The 21,460-nt window shown below is 52.8% G+C and overlaps 2 protein-coding genes across 11 annotated transcripts; one reads left to right on the top strand and one right to left on the bottom strand.

The window, feature by feature from the left end:
- Positions 1–3,389: 3,389 nt before the first annotated feature.
- On the top strand, positions 3,390–6,890 carry FAM98C (family with sequence similarity 98 member C). 4 transcript variants are annotated; one of them, XM_006911718.3, is made up of 8 exons: positions 3,390–3,587; positions 3,696–3,844; positions 3,926–4,060; positions 4,449–4,660; positions 4,893–4,970; positions 5,064–5,180; positions 5,529–5,696; positions 6,543–6,890. In XM_006911718.3, exons 1-8 carry the CDS (start codon positions 3,523–3,525, stop codon positions 6,687–6,689), a joined length of 1,071 nt encoding a protein of 356 aa, XP_006911780.1. In that variant the 5' UTR covers positions 3,390–3,522; the 3' UTR covers positions 6,690–6,890. The 4 variants fall into 4 exon arrangements, with proteins under 4 accessions (XP_006911780.1, XP_024902428.1, XP_024902429.1 ...); XM_025046662.1 differs by having other exon boundaries at positions 3,454–3,587; positions 4,924–4,970; XM_025046660.1 differs by lacking the exon at positions 4,893–4,970 and having other exon boundaries at positions 3,393–3,587.
- Positions 6,891–6,999: 109 nt separating this feature from the next.
- On the bottom strand, positions 7,000–20,120 carry RASGRP4 (RAS guanyl releasing protein 4). 7 transcript variants are annotated; one of them, XM_006911713.3, is made up of 17 exons: positions 19,976–20,120; positions 17,485–17,663; positions 16,833–16,961; positions 16,666–16,711; positions 15,916–16,047; positions 15,658–15,811; position 15,627; positions 14,707–14,777; positions 13,396–13,512; positions 12,308–12,583; positions 10,599–10,679; positions 10,417–10,521; positions 10,164–10,282; positions 9,908–10,052; positions 9,058–9,094; positions 8,823–8,954; positions 7,000–8,707 (listed from the first exon to the last, which is right to left on the bottom strand). In XM_006911713.3, exons 1-17 carry the CDS (start codon positions 19,996–19,998, stop codon positions 8,541–8,543), a joined length of 1,914 nt encoding a protein of 637 aa, XP_006911775.1. In that variant the 5' UTR covers positions 19,999–20,120; the 3' UTR covers positions 7,000–8,540. The 7 variants fall into 7 exon arrangements, with proteins under 7 accessions (XP_006911775.1, XP_006911773.1, XP_006911776.1 ...); XM_006911711.3 differs by lacking the exon at position 15,627 and having other exon boundaries at positions 14,707–14,880; XM_006911714.3 differs by lacking the exon at position 15,627 and having other exon boundaries at positions 12,308–12,376; positions 14,707–14,880.
- Positions 20,121–21,460: the final 1,340 nt, after the last annotated feature.

The following is a 21,460-nucleotide window of genomic DNA, read 5'->3' as shown; positions in this document are numbered from 1 at the left end:
AAAAAAAAAAACACCGTTTTGAGCTCATGTTCCTGGATTCCAGGACCACCATGAGCTCCCCAACTCCCATTTCTAGGACCCAGCATTGCCATAGATGATTGTGCAGGCTGTTTACAAGGCAAAGGCACATGGCCTAGGTGGTGAGTGGGATTAGAATCCACATCACACTCTGCTGGCCACACTGCCTTCAGAGAAAGGTGTGCCTTTTTCTAAGTTACACAAAAGCACCTTTTGGGACAGCTAGGCTCTGCTGGTGTGCTTGTGAGTGCGCTCCCTCCTCCCTTTCCCCTCCCTCTCTCCAGCCTGTGGACTCTCCCCAAGCCCAACCTTGAGCCCTAGCCCTGATTCAAGCTTTTATGTTCCGCCCTCCATTAATCCCTTCTCTTCCATCTCAGAGGTGGGGATTGCTTCAGAAAGTTTGAAAGCCTGTTTCATGGCCCCCAGGCCCCCTTTGGGGGAAGGTGGGTGCCGCGGTCTCTTTCCTCTTTGTAGACTGGGACTTCGGGGTACCTCAAATCTGATGACCTGAATAGGGGGGGTCAAGGTCTTGGAGCAAGACGATCTCAATGTCATATGGGCTTAGGACCTGCATCTGGTCCCAAGCATCTGGAAATATGCACTTATCTTTATTACCCAGACTCGGATGGCCTTGTGGGGGTTCAAGGGATAGGTCAAGGGGGCCAGAGGGATAGAGCCTTCTGTCACTTCCTTTAAATTAACTATTTATTACATCCGGAACCTGTGAGATTCAACTCTCCCAACCAGACTCTGGGATGAGTGAGAGAAAAGGGGGTGTCCCTCCCATCCCCACTCTGCCCAGCTCTCATCACTGTCAGACCCACCAGAGCTGAGGGCAGAGGGACTGGGGGCTGGGGCAACTTGGTTCCCCATCCCCCTCTCTGTGCCTCGGTCTCCTCCCTTCCGCGGTGGGCAGGGGGGAAACTCCATTCTTAACCTACCTCGTTTTGGGGAGGGGCGGGACGGGGGACCAGAGTGCTGTAAGGTGCTGCGGGATCTGCGGACCAAGTGGTGGGAGCCGGGGGAAGGTTCCCCCGGCTCCCACCTCCCAGCACCGCCTCTTCCAGGTCTCCCAGTCTTGCTCCCTGCTTATTACCCACCTCTGATCCATGAATTATCTCTATCACCCCCAAATCAGGGGTGTATGGAGGGCTGATGCTGGGAGCCAGGAAGACAGACCCTGGTACCTCCAGGCCCAATTTCCCAGCTTCTTGCCCCTCGGATTGGATGCTTGGCCCCCAGACTTGGGGGAGGCACCCCAATATTTATCTTCCTGATCTTGATTCCAAGCCAGTCTGTGACCTCAATATTGTTATTGTCAATGCAGGCAGAAGTGGTGGGGGAGGATGGGGGCCAAAGACCCAGCCTTGTCATCGGGGGAGGGGACATGATATCCTCTCCAAGAAATATCTGTGACAAAGTCTCAGCCTGTATTCTTTATTCGCATCGATGTGCCCCCTCCACTCACCTTCCTGAACCACCAAACAAATCTATCCAATGTTCCTTTCTTCATCCTTTACTCCCAAGCAGACCCTCCAGCTAAGTTTCATACAGTCAGTCACTCAAATACAGAATTGAACATCCATTATATGTCAAACCCTGTTCTAGGCTCTGGGGATAAAGCAGTAAACAGACAAAACTTATTTCCCACAAGGAGCTTATGAACTTTATAGTGAGAGAGATGAAGGACGTTAGAAATGACATGAACTGTAGCGAAAAAGTGCAGATGGGGGATGTTAATTTTAGCCAGGGTGGTCAAATTTGGTCTCACTAAAGAACAACTGAATAGAGCCCTGAGGGAGGTGAGGGAGTCCAGTGGACGTCTCCAGGAAGAGCAGGTAAAGGAAACTGTGAGTGCAAGGCCCTGGGGGAGGAGCATATCCGGTTAGTCTGAGGGACATTAAGGGAGCTCAAGTGTCTGGAGGGGAGGAAGCAAGAAAGAAGGTACTTAGGAGATGAGGGCAGAGGTGACAGGACAGATCTGTAGGGACTTGCAAACCATTACATGGACTTTGGTGTTCACTCGAGTGAAATGAAGCTACAGGAAGGCTCCAAGTATGGGAAGGATGTGACCTGACTCAGGTGTTCACAGGTTCCCTCTGGCTGCCTGTTAAATGGGGAATAGACAAGGGGTGGGGCAGCGAGGAGACAAGAAAAAGACCATTGCGATGGTCCATGGGGAGACAATGGTGCACAGGACCAGGGTGAGAGAAGTGGAGGCGGGGAGAGGTGGGCAGATACTAGCTCCATTTCGAAGGTGGAGTTCACAAATTTAGATATTGGGTTCAAGATAAAGAGAAAAGTCAAGGTTGTGATTCCAAGGTTTGGGCCTAAGCAATTTTGTTTCATTAAGGTCAACAGATGGCCTCCTGAGTACCCAGCCTTGGGGTAGACAAGACTAAGGGTAGGCTCTGCCCCTGAGGAGGAAATTATGGCTTTTGTTGTTCTCTGAGGCTCAATGCCTAGGCTACTCCTGCTCCCTGCAGAATTATCTAGGAACTACTGGAGAGCAGGATATATCAGGAAGAGATTAAATCTGGAACAATAATTTTAACAACAGAACAGTAGCAGTAAAATAACAGTAGTAGCAAGTTAAAAGTATAGACTTTGGAATGAGATCTGGCTTTGAGTCCTGGCACCACCCGTGCATTCACTGTGACTAATCTTCTCTGGACTTTAGTTTTCTCCTGTCAGATGGGGTAAGGTACTTAGCCCAGTGGCACACAGGAAATGCTCAATACATTTGTTATTCTTAATTGAGTGCCTCCTATGTGTCTACTAAGCACTTACTCTAATCCTCACAACTCTAAGAGGTAAGTACTATTATTATCCCCATTATAGGATAGGAAGCAATTTGGCAGGGACACAGGTGGTGAGCGATAGAGTCAAACCCTTACTGGTCTGACTCCTAGGTTGCAATCTTTTAATCACGGTGGTATATCGCACCTGCTCTCTCTCTCCAAGACCTGGGGAGGCAGAGGGGTTAAGGCCCAAAGGGTGCATGGTGATCAATGAGGAGGGCCTCTGTTGGGGGGGTGCGGTGAGTCCCTGACGGAGTTCCAGCCTTGAGTAAGAAAGAAGGAAACACGTTTCTGGATTTGGAGCGGAGCTGGGAGATCAACACTTGGTTTAGGATGCTTTAAGAGCAGAGGGCATTTGAGGGAGGCTGAGGAAAACAAAACCGACGGTGCTGCTACGTTGCAGCAGCAGCGATACCCGCTGTCCTGTTGCGACAGCGGGGAACCTGAACGCACGCTCTGGATGCACAGTACCAGAAGAATTTCCTGAGCCCTGACTGGTTACCAGAAGGGCGATGCTCTAAGTTTCGGCGTGGGCGTTACGGAGGCGGGTTCTAGCTCCTCCTGCACCAATGGTATTCCCAAAGATCCTTCTCAAGAAGCTATTGGTCGGTTATGCTACTTGGACCGAACGCGCAGGCTACTCTTGGGGCGGGGCCTCCCTCTGGCCCGCAGGGGGCGCTCCGCTGGCAGAGGAGACGCTTTCATGGAGGGGGCGAAGGCCGAGGCGCAGGAGGGGGCCGCTGTGGCCCGGGACCTGCTGGCCTTGGGGTAAGGGGTACAGGGTGTGCCAGGCGGTGTGCAGGAAAGGACAGGTTTGTCCTCATAAATTCTTACGGATTTCCCCCGACCCCTCCCGCTGCTTCGACCTCGCCGCAGGTATGAGGGCTTCCCGGTGGTGGCGGCGCTGGGCCCCTCATGCCTAGACTTCAGGGCGCTGTGCGCTCAGCTTGCGGCGGAGCTGGCGTCTCTGGGAGCCGTGGAGCGAGAGAAAGAGGAGGTCGCGGAGGCGCTGAGCGCCGGCGACGGTACGTGTGGGGCCGAAGGCCTGGAGGGGTGGAGTCCGGGTGGCGCCGCCGCCGCGCCCTGACGCGTCTCGCCTCCCGCAGGCCCCGGCGCCGAGGAGGAATTCCTACGACAGTTGCCCGGCCTGCTGCGAGGACTGCACTGCCCGGACCGCGCGCTTTGCAGCGGAGACTGCGCGGCCGTACTGCGGGAGCCGGGCGCGTGCCTGCGCCTGCTGCGTGAGCCCGGGGCGGGGCCCGGGATGCGGAAGTGGGCGAGGCTTCAGCATCTAAAACGAGTGGGCTCAGCACATTGAGGTGGAGCCAGCGTTTCCCGAGGGGGCGTGGTCAGAATGTTGAGGCGGACGAGAGGGGCCGATGTGGGTGGGGTTAGAATTTGATGCGAGGGTTTTGAAGCTCAAGTGGATTGGGTTAAGATGGAGCCCGGCACGTGGTTCTCAAGTGGGCGGGGTTTGAAGTCTGAGGAGTAGAGCATGCTCTGGAGATAGAGCCAGGGTTCTAGGTGGGCGGGACTAGAAAGAGCTTTTGAAGCCGCAGGAGCTTTTTGACCCTCCTGGGTAGGTTGGCAGCCCTCCTTGATTGCACCGCTCTCTTTCTCTACTCTTAGGCTTTCTCTGTACGGAGCTCCAGGCTGCCCGCCTCCTCCTCCTGCACCCCCAGCCGGATCCCAGTCCAGCGGCACCACCGCCCGGTGGGGAAGGGGCAGAGGAGGGAGCTGGCATGGTCCAGGAACTGGTTCTTACCCTCCAAGCTCTAGGGCTGCCCAGACCCCCGAGGGCGACCCCTGCCAGCCAGCTGCTGCGGGAGTTGCATGCCAAGGTAGAGAGCGGGAGTCCTCTCTGTGCCCGGACCACCCCACCTTCCTTGTAGGGGGAGAGCCCTCTCTCCAAAAGCGGCTCTGGGAGGAGTGCCCCAGCCACTGCTGTTTTCTAGAGCTGTGACCACCATTCTTAATCCCATGGCCCTGGATCCTCAGGGCTGTGGGGAACTGGGGTCCACAGAGGGTTCTTACAGTTTCTGCCCGGTAGCCTTAGACTCCTTCTCTCATCAGATCTCAGAGCTTCTGCCTTCCCTGCCCCCAGGGTCCCTGCAGCCCCTCCTCAGCTACCCACTGGACGCACCCAGATGGGTAAGACTGTGTATGGCTGTATGTGAACAATGTTCTCATCCAGAGATGGGAGTGAGGGGGGTACCCCTGGCATGACCAGGACCTTTTTCCCAGGAAATGTTGGAGCATCTCTGCCAAAGCCTGCAAAGTCAGTACTACAGCCGCCGCTGCCTCCTCCTCAAGCGTCTGGACCTCACGACATCTGCTTTCCACTGGAGTGATCGAGCAGAGGTGTGGGCAAAGGATTCTGGCAGGAGCAGAGAGACCCAGTGGTGGGAGCTGCAGCTGCAGGGAGGAGGAACGAAGTCCAAGAGTATTAAATATTACCCTCCTGCAAGTTCTGAGGCCCAAGACACTGTAGGATCTTGTGAGGTTTGCAGCTCTAGCATCTCAGGGCCTCCAGGGCATTCTAGAATTCCCAGCTCTACTTTGAGAGTATTTTCAGAGCTATACCCCTTATTTAGAGATGTGGGAAGCGAGGCCCTGAGTGGGAAAGAGAAGCTTCCGAAATGAGCGATCACACCTGGATTGGTTCTTGAGCACCTTCTCCATGTCCTCCCCCACCACCACCACCTCCAGGCCCAAGGGGAGGCCATGAAGGCAGTGCTGACCCCAATTCGAGAGGCTCTGACCCCAGAATCGGATGTCTCCATCGCGCACGTCCTGGCTGCCCGAGCTGACCTGTCTCGACTTGTCCCAGCTACAAGCAAGGCTACCCGCCAAGGGACCTGCTGTGCCATCAATAAGGTGGGCACCTCGGGGTGGAGAAGGGCCCCAGCATCCTTGGCCTTCAACTGGCCTTTGAGCCTCTGCCCTGGCCCAGCTTTCTCCTCTCCTGCCTGAGTTCCTGGCCTCTGGCCTCATCACCTCTAATCCACCTTCTCCACATGGAAGTTAAAAGGATATTTCTAACTCAGAAATCTGACCATGTCCCTCCCTAGCTCAGAACCCTCCTAGGGCTCTCCAGTGCCTTCAAAACAAAGTCCAACCAAGCCCCTGCCTACCTCTCCAGCTTATAGCTTAAAATCCTCTCCCACCACGTCACCCTGTCTATTTTTAGCCACTTTAAAAGCAGAAGTACCCTGTTTAAATGATTACATATTTAGCCTCATACCTCTCTTTAAATAGTCTTATACTTACATAAATGAATATTAGGGACTACAATCTAGCACAGCAAAGAATGAGGCAAAATTTAAGGAAAAAAGTGATTCGCTTTAAGGAAATATAGTAAGTAAATAATATAGGTGATGGACAAATGACGGATATTTAGGCAAAAAACACTGGTTTGCTGGAAATGTTATACGAAGCCCCAGCTGTGAAATAGGCAAAAGTCGATGTGTCTTTGTTAATATTGGTGGTGACCTGGACCTCTCCCATTACTTTTCCCTTTTATTTCTCTCTTGCTGAGGCCCCTGGAACCCGGTGTGAAGGCTCCAGGCCTGTATCTTCCACCAGTCCAGCCTTCCCGCCCCTACTGTACCAAAGAGTCAACATCTGCTCTTGCTTTTTCAACTTCATGCTGTTCCTTGGCTCTCTGGCCTTCTTGTCCAAGGTATTTTCCTTCTCTGAAACTCAAGTCTAATCAACTCTCAGGTGCTCATGGGCAACGTGCCAGACCGAGGGGGCCGCCCAGATGAGCTGGAGGCTCCCATGCCCAGCTGGCAGAGCAGAAGAGAGGACGGAGGTGGGCAGAAGGCAGGCCACCAGCGCTGGGGTCGCAAGAAGAAGAAGAAGAAGTAAAGGGGGACCAGTGGTTGGGGCGGGGTCCTCTGTGAGATGCCGATGCCATTGATAATCTCTTGGGAGTCAGTCTGAGGGTTTCTCTTGGCACCTGACACTCAGGCCCCACATCCTCTGTTCCTGAGGCCCCAAATGTCTTCTCCTATCCACCACTCAACACCAAGGACCATGTTCTCCAGAAAATAAATTTAATTTGTGACAGCTGTAGGACCTATCTCTGCGGGGGCCAGGTCAGGGGTGCTCAGGTTTAAGGAGGGGAGGGGGCGTCTCTGTCCCTTGGGTCTGAACGGGCCCCTGATACTCTGACTTTCAGAGTCCTTCTTCAACAACACGCCTTTCCCTTCCTGTGGGCATGAGAAAGGAAACGCACAGGAATTGGACAAACATCAGTGCTCACCATGTGCCAGCCCTGTTCTAGGCCTTTGGGATACAGCAGTGAAAGGTGCAGATAATGAAAGCCTCTGCTCTGCCGGAGCTGACATTTCTGGGAAGGAGAGGAAGCCATTCAACAAGAGAAATAGATAAAATGTATAGTGTGCCAGATGGGGAAAAGTACTTTGGAGGAAAATAAAGCAAGAAGGCAGGATCGGGACCATGGAGAGATTGCAACTTTGAGTATGTTCAAGGGATGCCTCGCTGAGGTGACACTTAAGCTAAGTCCAAAAGAGGGGTCATGTGGGCCTCTGGGTAAGAGGGAACAGCCAGTGCAAAGGCCTTGAGGTAGGAGTATTTTTGGCCTGTTCAGTGACTGTCGAGGCCAGTGTAGCTGGAGTGGAGGGAGGTGAGGGTGAAGAGGTGCAGGGGCAGATTGTGTGCAGTGGGCCACAGTATGGACTCTGGCTTTTTAAACGGAGTGAGATGGAGTCACATGATTTGACTCATGTTCACAGGCTCCCCAGTTCCACCCCTTCTCTAGCCGCCTCTCCCCTCTGAAACCCCAGAGTTCAGAACTCCGCCCACCCTGTTCCCTCCCCGTCCTGGCCCATGCTGACTGTCAGCGTAGCACATTGGTCAGGAGCTTCCGATTTAGAGGCAGACCGAAGACCTGAGTTTGAGTTCTGCCACTTTGGGTTTAACCTGCTGAGCCTCAGTTTTCTCATCTATAAGATGGAGATGTAAGGAGTTAGTGAGATAATGCTTAAGTCTAAATGTGTCAAACACGGAGCTGCACAATTACTAAGTGCAGGGAAAGGGGATACAATTAATAGTTACTCTGATACAAAAGAAAATGACCTTTCAGGGTAAGAAATGATGGATGTTTCAACAAAGGCAGTGTGGATGCCAAGGAGGCCATGCCTTTGGGACTTCTGCTGGAGGCCCAACAACAGGACTTGGGATTGGCTCTGGGGGAGGGGAGTGAGGGAAGAGACCAAGGCGATTATCTAGGAATCTGGCGTGGAGGACTGAGTAGGTGGCGAGGCAGTCGTTGGGAGGGGGACCTGGGAGGAAGAAGACATTGGGTGATGAGGGTTGGTATATGAAGGAGACGTTTCAATGCCAGGAGCAGTGCCTCACCCAGACTTCCGTTAGGCGGGTGAATGAATGTCTCTGTGGACTTTATTTTTGCCCAACCTGAGAGTCTTTGCTTTCGAATACGGGACTTTACTCCACCGACTTACTGTAGCTCCTGATATATTTAGCCTTATTCTTGTCATATTTTTTTCATTCTGTTTTTCACCTTACAAATCCTGTTCTACTAGTGGCTACCCCCTCCTGCCCCTCAACAAATTGAAATTCCTATTTTTCTAACAACATTAAAAATTAACCAAAATCTATATCCTCCTACCCAAGCAACTGAGCACTTGTGCACATTTCCACTTTCCTAAGTTTCACCAAGTCCATCTGGGTTTCTCAGGCAAGTGGGCCGGTCTCTCCTGTATCCCGTTGGGGGCGATTCTTCCTCACCGTCTCTGGATCCCAGGAAGGGTGTGGGGGCTCTGTCTGGGTCCAAGCATGGCGAAGGTGACACCCCGTCTCAGGTTCCAGGGAGAGCGTGTAGGAGAGATTGTCCTCGGAGCCTGTTTGTGGGGCATGGGTGGGAGGGATGTGGGTGCGATGAGAATGCCTCATGACCTGGGGACTAATCCCTATCCACCGATCCCCCTTCCTAGGACGCTACGCCCTGGGTCTTACCACAGCTGGTATGGGGACTTGGTGTAGGTGGGATGGGGGCTCCGGGGGGGCTCACATCGCCCTTGGCCCCTGGCCTCTTACACTCCTCCTTCACTCGGTCTCTGCAGTGTTTGTGGCAACACAGCCCACAGTCTGGGGGGAGGCAGTGGTCAGCGGCCAGAGGCCCAGTCCATGCGCCCGTTCTTCCAGACTGCAGGTCCTGGATTCCCTACTCCCTCACCAATGCCCCACTCACCCCGACAGCGGTAGCCTTGCTTGGTGACACCCCAGAGCTGAAAAGGGAAAGCAGAATAGGTTACTTAGGCTAGGGGCGGAGGGCTGTGGATGGGGCGGGGAAACCATCCAGGTTTTAGAAATTCTCAAATTTCCAAGGCTTATGTGTGATCTGAGGATTAAAGAAATTTGGAGGTTCTCTCAAGTTTGAGAGTCATCTAGGTTATTAGAATTGGGTCAAATTTGGAATTAATACTGTGACTCCTGTGAACAGAAATTGTGTCTGTTGTGTTTCATGCTGTGTCCACCCACCACACACCTTGTGCCTAGAACTGAGCTGGCACACAGGAGGTGCTCAGTAAATATTTAGTGAATGAGAAAGCGAATCTGGGAAGTCGTCCAAGGTTTGTGAATTAGTCTTGGGAGATTGGGAGAATTAGGTTGGGAGATTGAAAGATTTGTCCATTATCCAGAATTCGAGCGTACGTTGCATTTGGAAATTATCCAGGGTTTGAATTATATGGAGTCTAGAGATTTGCAGATTGATTCTGTTTGGAGATAAGTCACCCAGGATTGTAGATTAAATAGGGTTTTAGGTATTACCCATGCCTTGGCAGTTGCCCAAGGGGGAGGTCATCTGGGATTTGGACATTAGCTAGACTTTGGAATTATCTGGGATGCAGAGAACATCCAGTGTTTGGGGTGTATTTGAAACATAGGGATTATTTGAGGCTGAAGGGTTTCTTGGAATTTGGATTATCCGGGGCTTGAGAATTGAGTGTTCCAGGGTAAAGCTGGCTTCTGGGCCTGTGAGGACCTAGGACACTCTAGGGAAGATGGGCCCCAAGGGTGATAGCAGGCTGAGTGCTCACGAAGCCGCTGCAGCTGTTGCAGAAGGTAGGCTTGCGGAAGGTAACCTCATGGAAGGTGTGGAGGAAGGCCAGGCCCAGCTTGGAGCAGATGGCGCTGGCCCGGAGCAGGTACTCTGTCAGCTCCTCTCGGCTGAAGGAGCCACTCCTGGGGGCAGGGACAGCACTTCAGCATGGCTGCGCCCTTTCTCCCAGACCCATGAGTCCTGGTGACTCCAGCAGTCCTGTCTTTGGGGAGCCCAGGAGTCAGAGCACTCACCCTTGGCGTGGGGGTGGGTGAAGCCCATGGCAGGCAAAAGGGAAATTGCCTGAGAGTCGCTCAAAGTCTTCCTGAGAGATGGCTCCCCGACCCTCGGGATCGTAATTCTTGAATACGGACTTCAGAGGAGCGTGGGAAGGGAGAGTAAGGCCAGTGATGATCCCGGCAGTCTTAGAGCCCATCCTCTAGGTCAGGGCTGTGCAGGTACCTTCCTTCCCAGCCCCCCGCGGCCAGGCCACAGCCCCCTCCTTACCTCCACCAGCTGCTCCACATGCCGACCCAGGGTGGCCCTGTCGGGCTTGGGTGTCACGCCAGGAGCCCACTGCACCACCGAGGGGGCTTTGAAGGGGGAGGGTGGCTGGGGCAGTGACAGAGGGGCTAGTTAGTCAGTGCATAGCTTGGGCTGGAGGTCAGAGGTCAGGGGTCAGTTCTCACCAGACTCTTAGGATAGCGGGGCTCCCGGGCGTAAGAAAGCTCATAGATCTCGTCCTCCGTGTAGAAGAGATCCAGGGAGAGCTGGGGTGGGAAGGGCGTTACAGATCCTCAGTCTCCATCCTCCTACCTGTAGTCTGTGTGCCCTACCTGGACCCCTAGCCTCCTCTTCTGCCCAAAGCCCCTCTTCTCTAGGGACCTCTCAGGTCCTCTCTTCCACTGAGACCCATTCACTCTCCATACCACTTGTCCCCTAGTCCAGAAATGTCATTTTCTCACCGAGGCTTTTTATTTATTTATTTATTTTGATCCCGTTTAAAATCACATCCTCCTGCCAGGTTCCATGCCTTTTTCTGCCTTAATTTCCTCTATCCACTGATCATGTAAAAGACCATATGATTTACTTATTAGCTTTGTTTTATGGGCGATTGCCCCACTAGAATGTCAGCCCCACAAGAACAGCAGTTTTTCTCTGACTTGCTCACCACTGTGAGCATAAGGGCCTGAAGTGGTGCCAGGCTTAGAGTGGGTGCTTAGAAAATATTTGGCTGATGGCCTTCCAGCACCAGCAAGGCATAGGGCCTTTGGCACCACTCATCTTAGGACAAGGCTAGCTTCACGGGCAGGCCCCACACTTAGAAGGGCCCCCCCTTCATTTAATGTCCTACCATCACTGTCTTGAAATTCTTAAGAATTTGGAACGAGAAGCTCCACATTTGGGCCTTGCAAATTATGTAGCTGGGCCAGTTTTAGGGTCTGAAAATCAACTTTTCAGTCTTAAACTACATGGCTCTCAGTGGCCCAATCTCTCTCAGTTTATAGCTCCTTAGAATATTAGAATATATATCTCCCAAATCCCCCACTCCCCATTTTAGGACATAGTGTGGTGGTTCGTAATGTTAAAACATGGATTCTGAAGCCGGCCTGCCTGGGTTCAGATCCAGGTTTTACTTCTGTGGGACCGGGGGCAAGTGACCTCGCCTCTGTGGCCCTCGGTTCTCCAGTCTGTAGACTGGGCATGATAAGGGTCCCCGCCTTGGGGTTGTGAGGATGAAATGAAGTATTCTGTAGAAAGTGTCGAACATGATATGTGGCAGAGAGTAAGTGATTAATTACTGTTACTAGCTTTTTGCTTAGATTCCTGAATATATTAAAACTTGGAATTTTGGATTACTGACATGAGAAGCTCAGATCCTTGGAATTCAGAAGTGCGAAAGCCCAAAAAATTTTGGAGTTCAGATCAATGGATACTTGAGTTGCTGGGGGAATTGGGGGAAAAATGCATCATCTTTATAGAGCTCACTGTGTTCCAGATACTATTTTAAGTACTTTATGTGAGATATATTATTGATCGATCCTTCTCAACGACTCTGTGAGTGGGTCCTATTATTAAGACCCACTATTATTAGGACCCACTCACAGAGTTGTTGAGAAGGATCGATCAATAATATATCTCACATAAATAATATATCCACTTTTCAGATAAGGAAATATATCCACTTTTCAGATAAGGAAACCAAGGCCGAGGGGTTAAGTGACTTGCCTAAGGTCACACAGCTGGGGGAAAAAAGCCCCTAGAAGCTCTGGTTTCAAAGCCCACACATCCCAGCACTATTCTCTCCTGGTCCCGCAGCCCCTCACCCACCCAGGACCCTAAATCTCAGTCCCGCAGGCTCAGCCTCCAGGAGCCCAGCTGGAATGGGGCAGCTCACCGTGAGCAGGTGCAGCAGGTCCTCGTTGGCACTGCAGGGGGGGTGCTGCTTCTGGAGGGCTGCCAGCTCCTGCAGCCGTAGGTACAGGCTGTTGAGCTTGGGAAGGTGCAGGCGGCCGTCGGGCAACCTGTCAGGCTGTGCCTCATGCAGGGACACTAGGTCCTTGAGGTGCACACCAAGCACAGGCAGCCGGAAGCCTGTGCAGCCAGCCCAGGTGCGGCGGTAACAGGCGTAGTTGTTGTGGGCAGCGAGGAGCTCAGTCAGCTCCAGCAGGGTCTGTGTGGGAGGCCATGTTATGGATGGGGGCGGGGGGGAGCATGTTATTGAGAAAGCAGGTTATGCTCCCTTAGCCCCTGGAGGTGTATCCTAGCAGCCTCCTGTGTGGGCTCCCAACTCCCGGGACCCAGTGCTGTTTTGAACACCTCCCGAGCCCTTTCATGTTTCACAATGGCCTCAGCATCCCCCAAAACTGCTCTTCCTCTTGGGTCCCCATCTCTCATTCCCCAGGCTAGAGTGATTTTTTAAAACCCCAAATTTGATCATGGATGCTGCCATTATTCCCAGACATCCGCAGCTCTCCAGTGCTGGGAAAAGCCCGGACACCTTAGTTCAGCCTGCAAGAGTCACCAGGATCTCCCACTGGGCATCCGCCTGGTCTCCTGCCACATCCTGACCTCAGCCACACACTGGACTCCTGAATGACCCACTCTCCCCAGACATTCTCAGGACATCCCCGACGCATGCTCCTCCCGTGGGTGGCCCAAATATTGGTGTGGTTGGGGGCACCGTTTTACTCCCCACCCGGACTATAAGTTCTCTGCTAGCATCTCATTTGTCTCCCTCCCTCCAGTCCTGCTTAGGACCAGACACGCAGAGTAAGAGGGGTCAGCATGATGGATGGATGGGTGAAGAGGGAGGAAGATGGCAGAGGAGGACAGGGCCTGGGGGTCTGCTGGATTTGGAGGAACAAGGTCTCCAGGTGGCTCCAGGGCCCAGGGCAGGGATGCAAGGGGGTTGGGGAAAAGTATGTGGGTGGGGGGTCAGGATAGCTGACTGCCGGAACTTCGGGGAGGGTAGCGGCCCTTCACCTTTGTGCTGTCAGGGCTCAAGTGGGTGTGGGAGTCCTTGAGCCTGGAGATGGCACTATGACACAGGCCTCCCGTGACCGCCATCAGTGTGTTGAAATTCTGCAGCTGGTGGAGCCTCTAGGAAGGAAGGGCAACACAAAGGTGGTGGGTGTCACATGGCAAGCTGGGGGTTCAGAGGACAGCATCCCAGCTGAGAGTATCCCATCGAGTTGGGGTGTTAGGCATGTGTTGGTATGGGCCAATGCGGGCATCAGACAGACGAGATGCGACAGGCAGGGGTGGGCCACAACCACGTTATGTAGGCGTTACACAGAGGTCAGGCAGGTGAAAGACTAATGTGAGGTTAGAAAAAAGGGGAGTCAGGCAAGTATGGGGTGTTAGACAGGTCGAGGGACTAGACAGATGTTTGTCAGACAGGTATGGGGGACTCAGATAGATGTCAGGGTGTCAGGACCCTGGGGAGCCTATTGCTCTGAGAGTCAGAGAGATGAGGGGAGACAAGAAGGCCTGGGCTCTGGGCCAATGGGGCCACAGTGATATGGAGGGGTCAGGTAGACATGAGACAGGTGTGGGGTCAGATGGGCATCAGGGGGAATTGCCTCGCCTTCCCTTTTTCGAATTTGAAGGGCACAGGTCGCTGGGGGCAGAAAATGGAGCCAGGGAGGAGTGGAAGATACTCAGACCAAGGACACCCGCAGGCAGGCGAACGCGCCAGAACCGCAGGTCTCAGAGGCGGGGCAGGGGAAGCTAGGCCATGGGAGACCTCAGAGGAAGGGCGTAGCCTGCGAGGAAGTACGCGAAGGGGCGTGACCACGTTGGGGAAAGGGGGCTTCCCTTTTCTTCAGAAGGGAGAGAATATGTCTGCAGGGGAGGGAATGACACGTGGGGCGGGGCCAGGGAGAGAGCTGAAGAGGAGGGGGTGAGGAGGGATGTAGTCACTGTCCCAAAGGGACGGCGGGGCCTAGTGACTAGGGTAGAGGATGACGTAAGGGGGTGGGCATAAAAGAGACTCTTTCACTGCCTTGGCGATAGAATATTCGGGTATAAGGCTTGAGAGACCGAGCCAGGAGGGACGTCGTCAACTGCTACGTCTAGGACCAAGGGGTGGGGCCAGGGCGGGTTCTACGCAGTGATATCAAGGCCAAGAAACAAGGGTCGCCAAGTCCGGGTTAGAGAGTCAGGACTGGAGGGCGGAGCCAAAACTTGGTGACTGGTGACGTCACCGCCTAGGATGGACAGCTGGAGAAGGGGCAGTTGTGTTGGGTGAGCAGAGCACCCAGAAAGCGAGCAGGGAGGCGGGGAGGGCCTTACCTGAGCCACGTGGATGAACTTGTCGAGCACCTGTGCGCGCTGTGCGGGCCCGGGACGGCTCAGCACCATGACTTGCACCCAGCGGGACACGCTGTTGCTGAGACCTACGGATCCCTCTAGGGCTGGGCAGCCCCGCACTGAGCCCTGCAAAACGTAGTCCCGCAGGTCCTGGGGCTGCGGGAGAGGTGGGCGTCAGGGAGCGCCGTGGCACTCAGGCCTTGCGGGCCTCTCACAAGCCCATCGCCCCAGCAGTCACGACCTGCGATGTCCTAGCCTGGCTAGCTTCACAGTGAGAATCCAGATCCCATTGGGGTGATCATGTCATTAAGTATATAAATGCCTAATCACTATGTTGTACACATGAAACTGATATAATTTCACATGTCAACTATAACTGAAAAATAAATTTTAAAAAAGTATAAAACAGAACAAAAAAACAGAGTCTCACCTTGTCTTGAAATGATGATGGCAATAGTTAATACATGTGTAGGTTGAAACATATGAAATTACCATTGGGATAGGTAAAATATGGCAAACTATGGCAATTTCAAATGGTTCTACCAGATAGCATTTACTCTGGACCAGTCACTGATCCTATTTTCAGCACTTACATGGGCCAGGCATTGTGACAAGCATTTTAAAATGGACACGTTAATTTAATTCTTTCAACCTTCCAGTGAAGTATTACGACCTCTATTTTATAAACAAGAAAACTGAGTCCCAGAGAGGTTAAGAAACTAGTTCAAAGTCACACAGGTAAGAAATGGCCGATGGATTTGAACCCAGTGCTCAGCCAGCTTAACTCATTTTCCTGGACCTTCTAGCACCCAAGTGTGAGTGTTTGAGATCCCTGCTGGAAGCCCTTGCTGGGGTCCTCTCAGTCCTGCCTGGCACCAGCCAAACCCCGCTCCACCACAAACCCTCCCTGGCTGGAGGGAAGAGGCTCCTCACCGTTATAGTCTGGAAGGACCGAAACTCCAGGTAAGTGAGGTGCTGAGCCAACTCCTCTGTCTCCAGGTGGTCGAAAAGCAAGGACACTTTGCACTTTTTGCCCACGCTGGGGCTGTTCATGGAGGGCGGGGGGCCAGGGCCACCAGGACTCAGGCTGGGGGCAAAAAGGGGCAGGGTATTGGGAGGGCTCAGGGTGGAGGATGTTGGGGTGTAGAAGGAGATGGCAGAGTTGGGGTGGGGAGGGGGGGGCTGACTCACAGGTTGGAGTTATCTCCCAGGCTCCTCTGGGCCAAGTTGCCCTCCTGCTCTACGGTGGCCCAGAAGCGACTTACAACCTCTTCTAACTGGGGCTCCTGGTGCACTGTCTCGGGGTGTTTGGTCATCCAGTACCTGAGCGTGGTTTATAGATGGTGTGATGAGGCTGGGGGTGGGGGTGAGAGTGGGCAAGTTCTCTAAAAGGGGTCTCTTGGGCTCAAGAATCTCTCAGTGCTGGGCTGGGGGACCTCTAAAAGGTCAGGGTTCAGAGAGGCATGAGGCTAGAGGGATCTCTGGGATATGGATAGAGGGCTTCTTAACACAGGCTGATGGATCAATGGGAGGTAGACTGGGGGATCTCTTGGAAGTGGAACTGCTAGGTAGCAGGATCGTGGAGGGTCTCAGGAACTAAGCTGGGAGCCTCTGGGGGTGAGATTATGGGAAAACAGCATAAGGGGGTCTAGAAGCTAGGCTGGGGTATGTGGGAAGTGGGGGGTTTGGAGATCAGAGCTGGAGGTGTCTGGGTCCCAGCTGGGAGAGGGTCTGTATGATCTGGTAAGGGGTCTCTAAGAGGTGAAGATTCTAAGGAGCAGAACTGGGAAGGTCTTAGGAACCAAACCAGTGTCTCAAAGTGGGAAACAGGCCTGGGTGGGTCTGTGGGGAACTGGACTGGGAGTCTCTGGGAGGTGTTTTAGGGGGGTAGCAGGGTGAGGGTCACGAGTCATGGGAATGGGGGTTTTGGCTCAGCCCTACCTGACCAGGTGACAGATCTGCAGCCGCCTCAGCTCCTGCGTGTTCTCTTTGGCCTCCCGGTACTTGAGTTCTGGTTAAGGCTCTGATATCCAGCACCCCAAACCTGCCTGCTCACCTTGTACCCATCTGTCAGACTCTCACGTCTCTGCCCTCTGCCCTCCCATCACTGCTCATGGCCCTGGGAGGATATAAGGTCAGAAGACGGGCAGCAAGGTGGGCAGAAGGCAGCACCCAGCTGTGCATGGCCAGTACCATGTTGAGAATGTGGTCCCCGCGGCGCAGGCTGCCAGCCGAGTCTGGGGCGGGAGAAGTGAGCTCTGTTAGAATGACTCCTGGGCGATGATGGACTGCAGTCCCCAGAGCTGTTTGGACCACCTAATTCAAACCCTGGGTCCCCGCGGCGCAGGCTGCCAGCCGAGTCTGGGGGCGCGAGAAGTGAGCTCTGTTAGAATGACTCCTGGACGATGATGGACAGTCTCCAGAGCTGTTTGGACCACCTAATTCAAACCCTAGACTACTCTTGACTCCCTGCATGAACTTGGGCAAGCAACTTGGCCTCCTCGCGCCTCAGTTCCCTGGTCTGTACTGTGTATGGACCAGCACGGCTCCTGGCAAGTCATACTGAAGGTGGAAATATCATCAAACATCCTCCCCCTCCACATCTCAGGAAAGATAAACACAGGTGGCTCTCTTATTCCTAATGTAGTGATTGAAATTCATTTTACATACCCTATTTTATATCCCTCAGAACTGAGGCCTAAAGAGAAGCTTGACCCAATCTTAGGATTGGGGAGGCTGGCCGGGGAGGGGGACACTCACCAAAGGACTGGATGCATTTCTCCAGCAGCTCATCTTCGCTGCAGCCACCCTCGTTCAGCATGTCCATGGAAGCCATGATCTTGCTGATTTCCCGGGGACTGGGGCACGTCTTGTGGCGGCGGGCCTGTCGGGGCCGGCCCCGCCCTCCTGTCTTCCCGGAACATTCCTGGTGGGACTTCCTGTGGGCACACCACCCCCAACCCAGGGAATCATGTGAGCCCCTTATTCAGGCAGAGCCCCAGAATCCTTCTTGACCCCAAAGGCCCAAGGCATGATGGGAGAAACTTCCTAAAGGCAAAGCCCCAAGGTCACTCCTGACCTCCTATGGACTCACAGGAGAAAACTCCAGGAGTACTCCAGATCGTGGGCGCCTTCTCCTACAGGTAAACTCCAAGGGTTACTCCTGTCTCCTTAAGGGGTTTGGTCAAAGATCCTCAAGACTACTCTGAATCCCCCCTGAGAAACATGGGACATGGGAGATAACCCCAAGACTGCTAAGGACCCTCTAGGGAATCGCAAGAACTTTCTTCTGCAGGCATTGGCCCCAAGTTCCCCTTGATGTCACAGTCCCAAGGCATTATGGGAGAGACTTCCTGTTGGCAGACCCCTGGGTTTATTCCTGATTGTGCAAGGAATCATGGGAGAAGACCCCAGAATTATTCGTGCCTTTCCCAGGGAGAGTCATGGGAAATTCTGCCTTCAGGGAGACTCCTCAGAATTCCCCTTTGTTCTCTAACCCCTTCCCACCCCTTCTCCCCAGAGCCCTCAAGAGAGCAGTAGACCCCTAAGATGCCATCTTTCCTTCTTCCCCCACCTTGACCCCCTCCATCAAGCCAGCCCCTTGGCAGGACCTGAATCTTATCTGCCCACCTGAGCCCCTAGATTTGGAGCTCGAGAGAAGATATGGGTACCAAGTGTCTTCACCAGGGCTCTTCAGAGCTGGTCAGGGTCCCTGGGGCTGAGGCAGCTTCAAGGAAAGTTTAAAAATAACCCTCACTCAGCCTTGTGCCTCCCTGAGGCTCATGTTCCAGTTGGGGAAAGAGGGTAATGGAGAAACAGGGATGGTGCAGGAAGGAGGGAGAAGAATCCAGGCGAAAGGGCCTCGGTTTCCATAGCCAGACAAAATGGGGTTAGAGCAATGTATGCTGGCTGTGTGACTGCGTTAGTCATTTAATTTCTCTGGGCCTCAGTTTCCTCATATGAAGAATTCTTGGACCTTCCCCAGGAATCTATTATGAACATTCAATACCTTGCTCTTCGAAAATGCTAAGAGACTTAGTTTGCTTAGTTTGCTTAGGCTGTTAAGCGGCCAGGGATGGGAAAGTTGAACTTGAGACGCAAAGGGAGAAAGTTGTGGCTCAGACTAAAGCCAGGCTCGAAGCATGGAGGTGAAATGGGAGACCCTCAGAACAAGGGCACTGCCATGTCCCTGGCCCACCCAAAGGGATCGGTATTGAACGTTGTCGAGTAACAGCTGGCATTTGCTGAGCACCTGTCTAGATCAGCGGCTCTCAAAGAAAGCACGGTCCCCAACCGATACCAACAGCAGCACGTGGGAACCTGACATAAATACAAGTTCTCAGGCCTCACCCCAGACCTAAAGAATCAGAAACTTTGGAGGTGAACCCAGCAACCTGAGTTTTACAAGCCCTCCAGGTGGCTCTAATGTGTGCTCAAGCCCGAGAACCACTGGTCAAGACTGTCCCACTGAGAACTTAAGCGCCCCTCCAAGGAGGGGCTATGATTATTGATAAGAAACTAAGGCACGGAGCAGTTAAGTGACTTACCTAAGGTCACGCAGCCAGAAAATGAGGCAGCCAGGTCTCTACCATTAAACTGCTGGATATTATGGGGAGGGGACCCCTTTGTCCATCAGAGACATGCTGGAGGAAACTGGAGGACCTGCCAGGGCTCGGGACCCAGCCACCATCACCCCTGTGAGGACAGGAGGGCCCACTCGCCTAGGTGATAGAAGCCCCTTTTAGAACCTGCAGGCGTAGCCAGCCGATAGGCCCTTACCTGCAAATTCTCTGCCCCTTGTAATGTCTGGAGCAGCGAGAAGTGGTTTAAGAGGCAGGAGAGCTGCCTTGTCCTGCGTCACGCTCCCCTCCCCAGGGGCAGGGCCCCGCAGGAGCCTGGAGTTTCCAGTCCAGGGGGCAGCGAGCACTGTGATGGGGAATCAGGAAGACCCCAGGGAGGACAGAGCACCCAGCCTAGGGAGCTAAGATGGGGGTAGGGCAGGGGGAAAGGGATTCAGAGCAGCTCCAATTCCAGAGAGAGCTAGGACTAACATCGGCATTCATACAAATAGCCCCAGCCCTGGCTGGCTCTGGACTCCCTGAAGCATCTTTCCACCTGGTACCCCCTGCTCCTGCCTTTGCTCCCAGAGGAGCCCCACACCCTACTTCCTTTTAGTGCCACCCAACCTTCCCACGCAGCCTGAGGCCAGGGGGTTAGAGTGCTTCAGGCTCTTTAGGGAGAGTCCTCTCACCTCTTGCTGTCTTTCCTGTTCATGCTTCCTGGGGGTGGGGGCGTGAAGGGGGTCTTAGGAGAGTCTGGCTCAGCTCCTCCCCCCCTCACCAATGCTCCAACTTCTTAGCCCCTTGGGAGCTGGGGCCTCCTCGGTGCTTGGGAAGGAAAGAGGAACTGCCCCTCCCCACCCAGCCCCAGGCCAGGGGGAAGGAAGAGGCTGGGGAGAGACCAAAGGTCCCCCCTCCCCCCACATGGGTATCCCTTCAGGCTGAGGTTTCCGGTGCTGCCGGCCCCCACCCCCAATCGCCAGGGCGGGCTCTTTATCTCCCCCATCTTTCTGTCTCTAGACCCGTGATTCTTTGCTCTGTCAGTTTCATACTTCAATAAAAGTGTTGTGTTTTTTTTTAAAGTATGCCTAATATGACACATTTATGTAAAAACACACTCAAAAGAAAAGTCTGTATTTCTACAGGGACATATTCATGTATACACACGCAAAGGTTTGAATGGAAAGTTACAAGACATAGTATTTTGTATATTTCTTCTTGTTTCTTTTATTCTTAGTTTAGTCTTAAAAATATCATTTGTACCCCAGAAAACATTTTCACTTTATTACTTTCATTGTAACGAACCTTTATGTAGTGCTTACTGGATACCACACGCTTCTAAGGGTTTTTAAAATATTAACTCATTTAATCCTCACACAATCTTAAAGACTGTTACCTTGTTATGGAAACATCAGAGCTGGAGATAAACCATCTGGGAGCCCCTTCCCCAACCCACGGTTGTTCTTATGCAGGGGCGACCAGTATCAGATGTACTTGGGTTTCATCTGATCTGTTGGTTGTGTGTTTGCTCAGTTTCCTCGAATATGTGCTTTTTTTTGTTTCTGTTTTTTTCTCGTACCTATATGTGTCATACTTGACATATTTTTTAACTGACGTACAAGAAAGAGCACAAATCCTAAGTGTTTAGGTTGGTGAATTGTGACAAAATGCATATCCATGTGACAGTCACACAAATCAAGAAAGAGAACATCCCCAGCCCTTACCAACCCCTTGAGCCCCTCCCCATGGCTACATCTCAAAACATAACCACCAGCCTGATTTCTAGCAGAGTAGTTCTGCCTGGTTTTGAATGGACTAATTGATGTTATATAAATTAGTATATAAATTGACTAATTTATCGTTTCTGGCTTCTTCATTCAGCATCTTGTCTTTGTGATTCTTCCATGGAATTATATTTGGCTGTAGTTCATTCCTTTGTGTTGCTGTATAATCTTCCTTCGTAAATCTTCCATGATTTACCAATAGATTTTTCCTGCGATGGGCATTTGTGTCCAGTTTGGAACTGTTGTGAATATTGCTGCTGTGAACATTCTGGCCCCTGTCTTTTGATGAACAAAGTGTGCAGTTCCATTTGAGTTGTGTCCAGTTTGGAACTGTTGTGAATATCGCTGCTGTGAACATTCTGGCTCCTGTCTTTTGACGAACAAAGTGTGCAG

The sequence above is a fragment of the Pteropus alecto genome, unplaced genomic scaffold, assembly GCF_000325575.1.
Source record: "Pteropus alecto unplaced genomic scaffold, ASM32557v1 scaffold314, whole genome shotgun sequence".
In the NCBI taxonomy this organism is placed as follows: Eukaryota; Metazoa; Chordata; class Mammalia; order Chiroptera; family Pteropodidae; genus Pteropus; species Pteropus alecto.
This window is presented reverse-complemented; position numbering and strand designations above follow the sequence as displayed.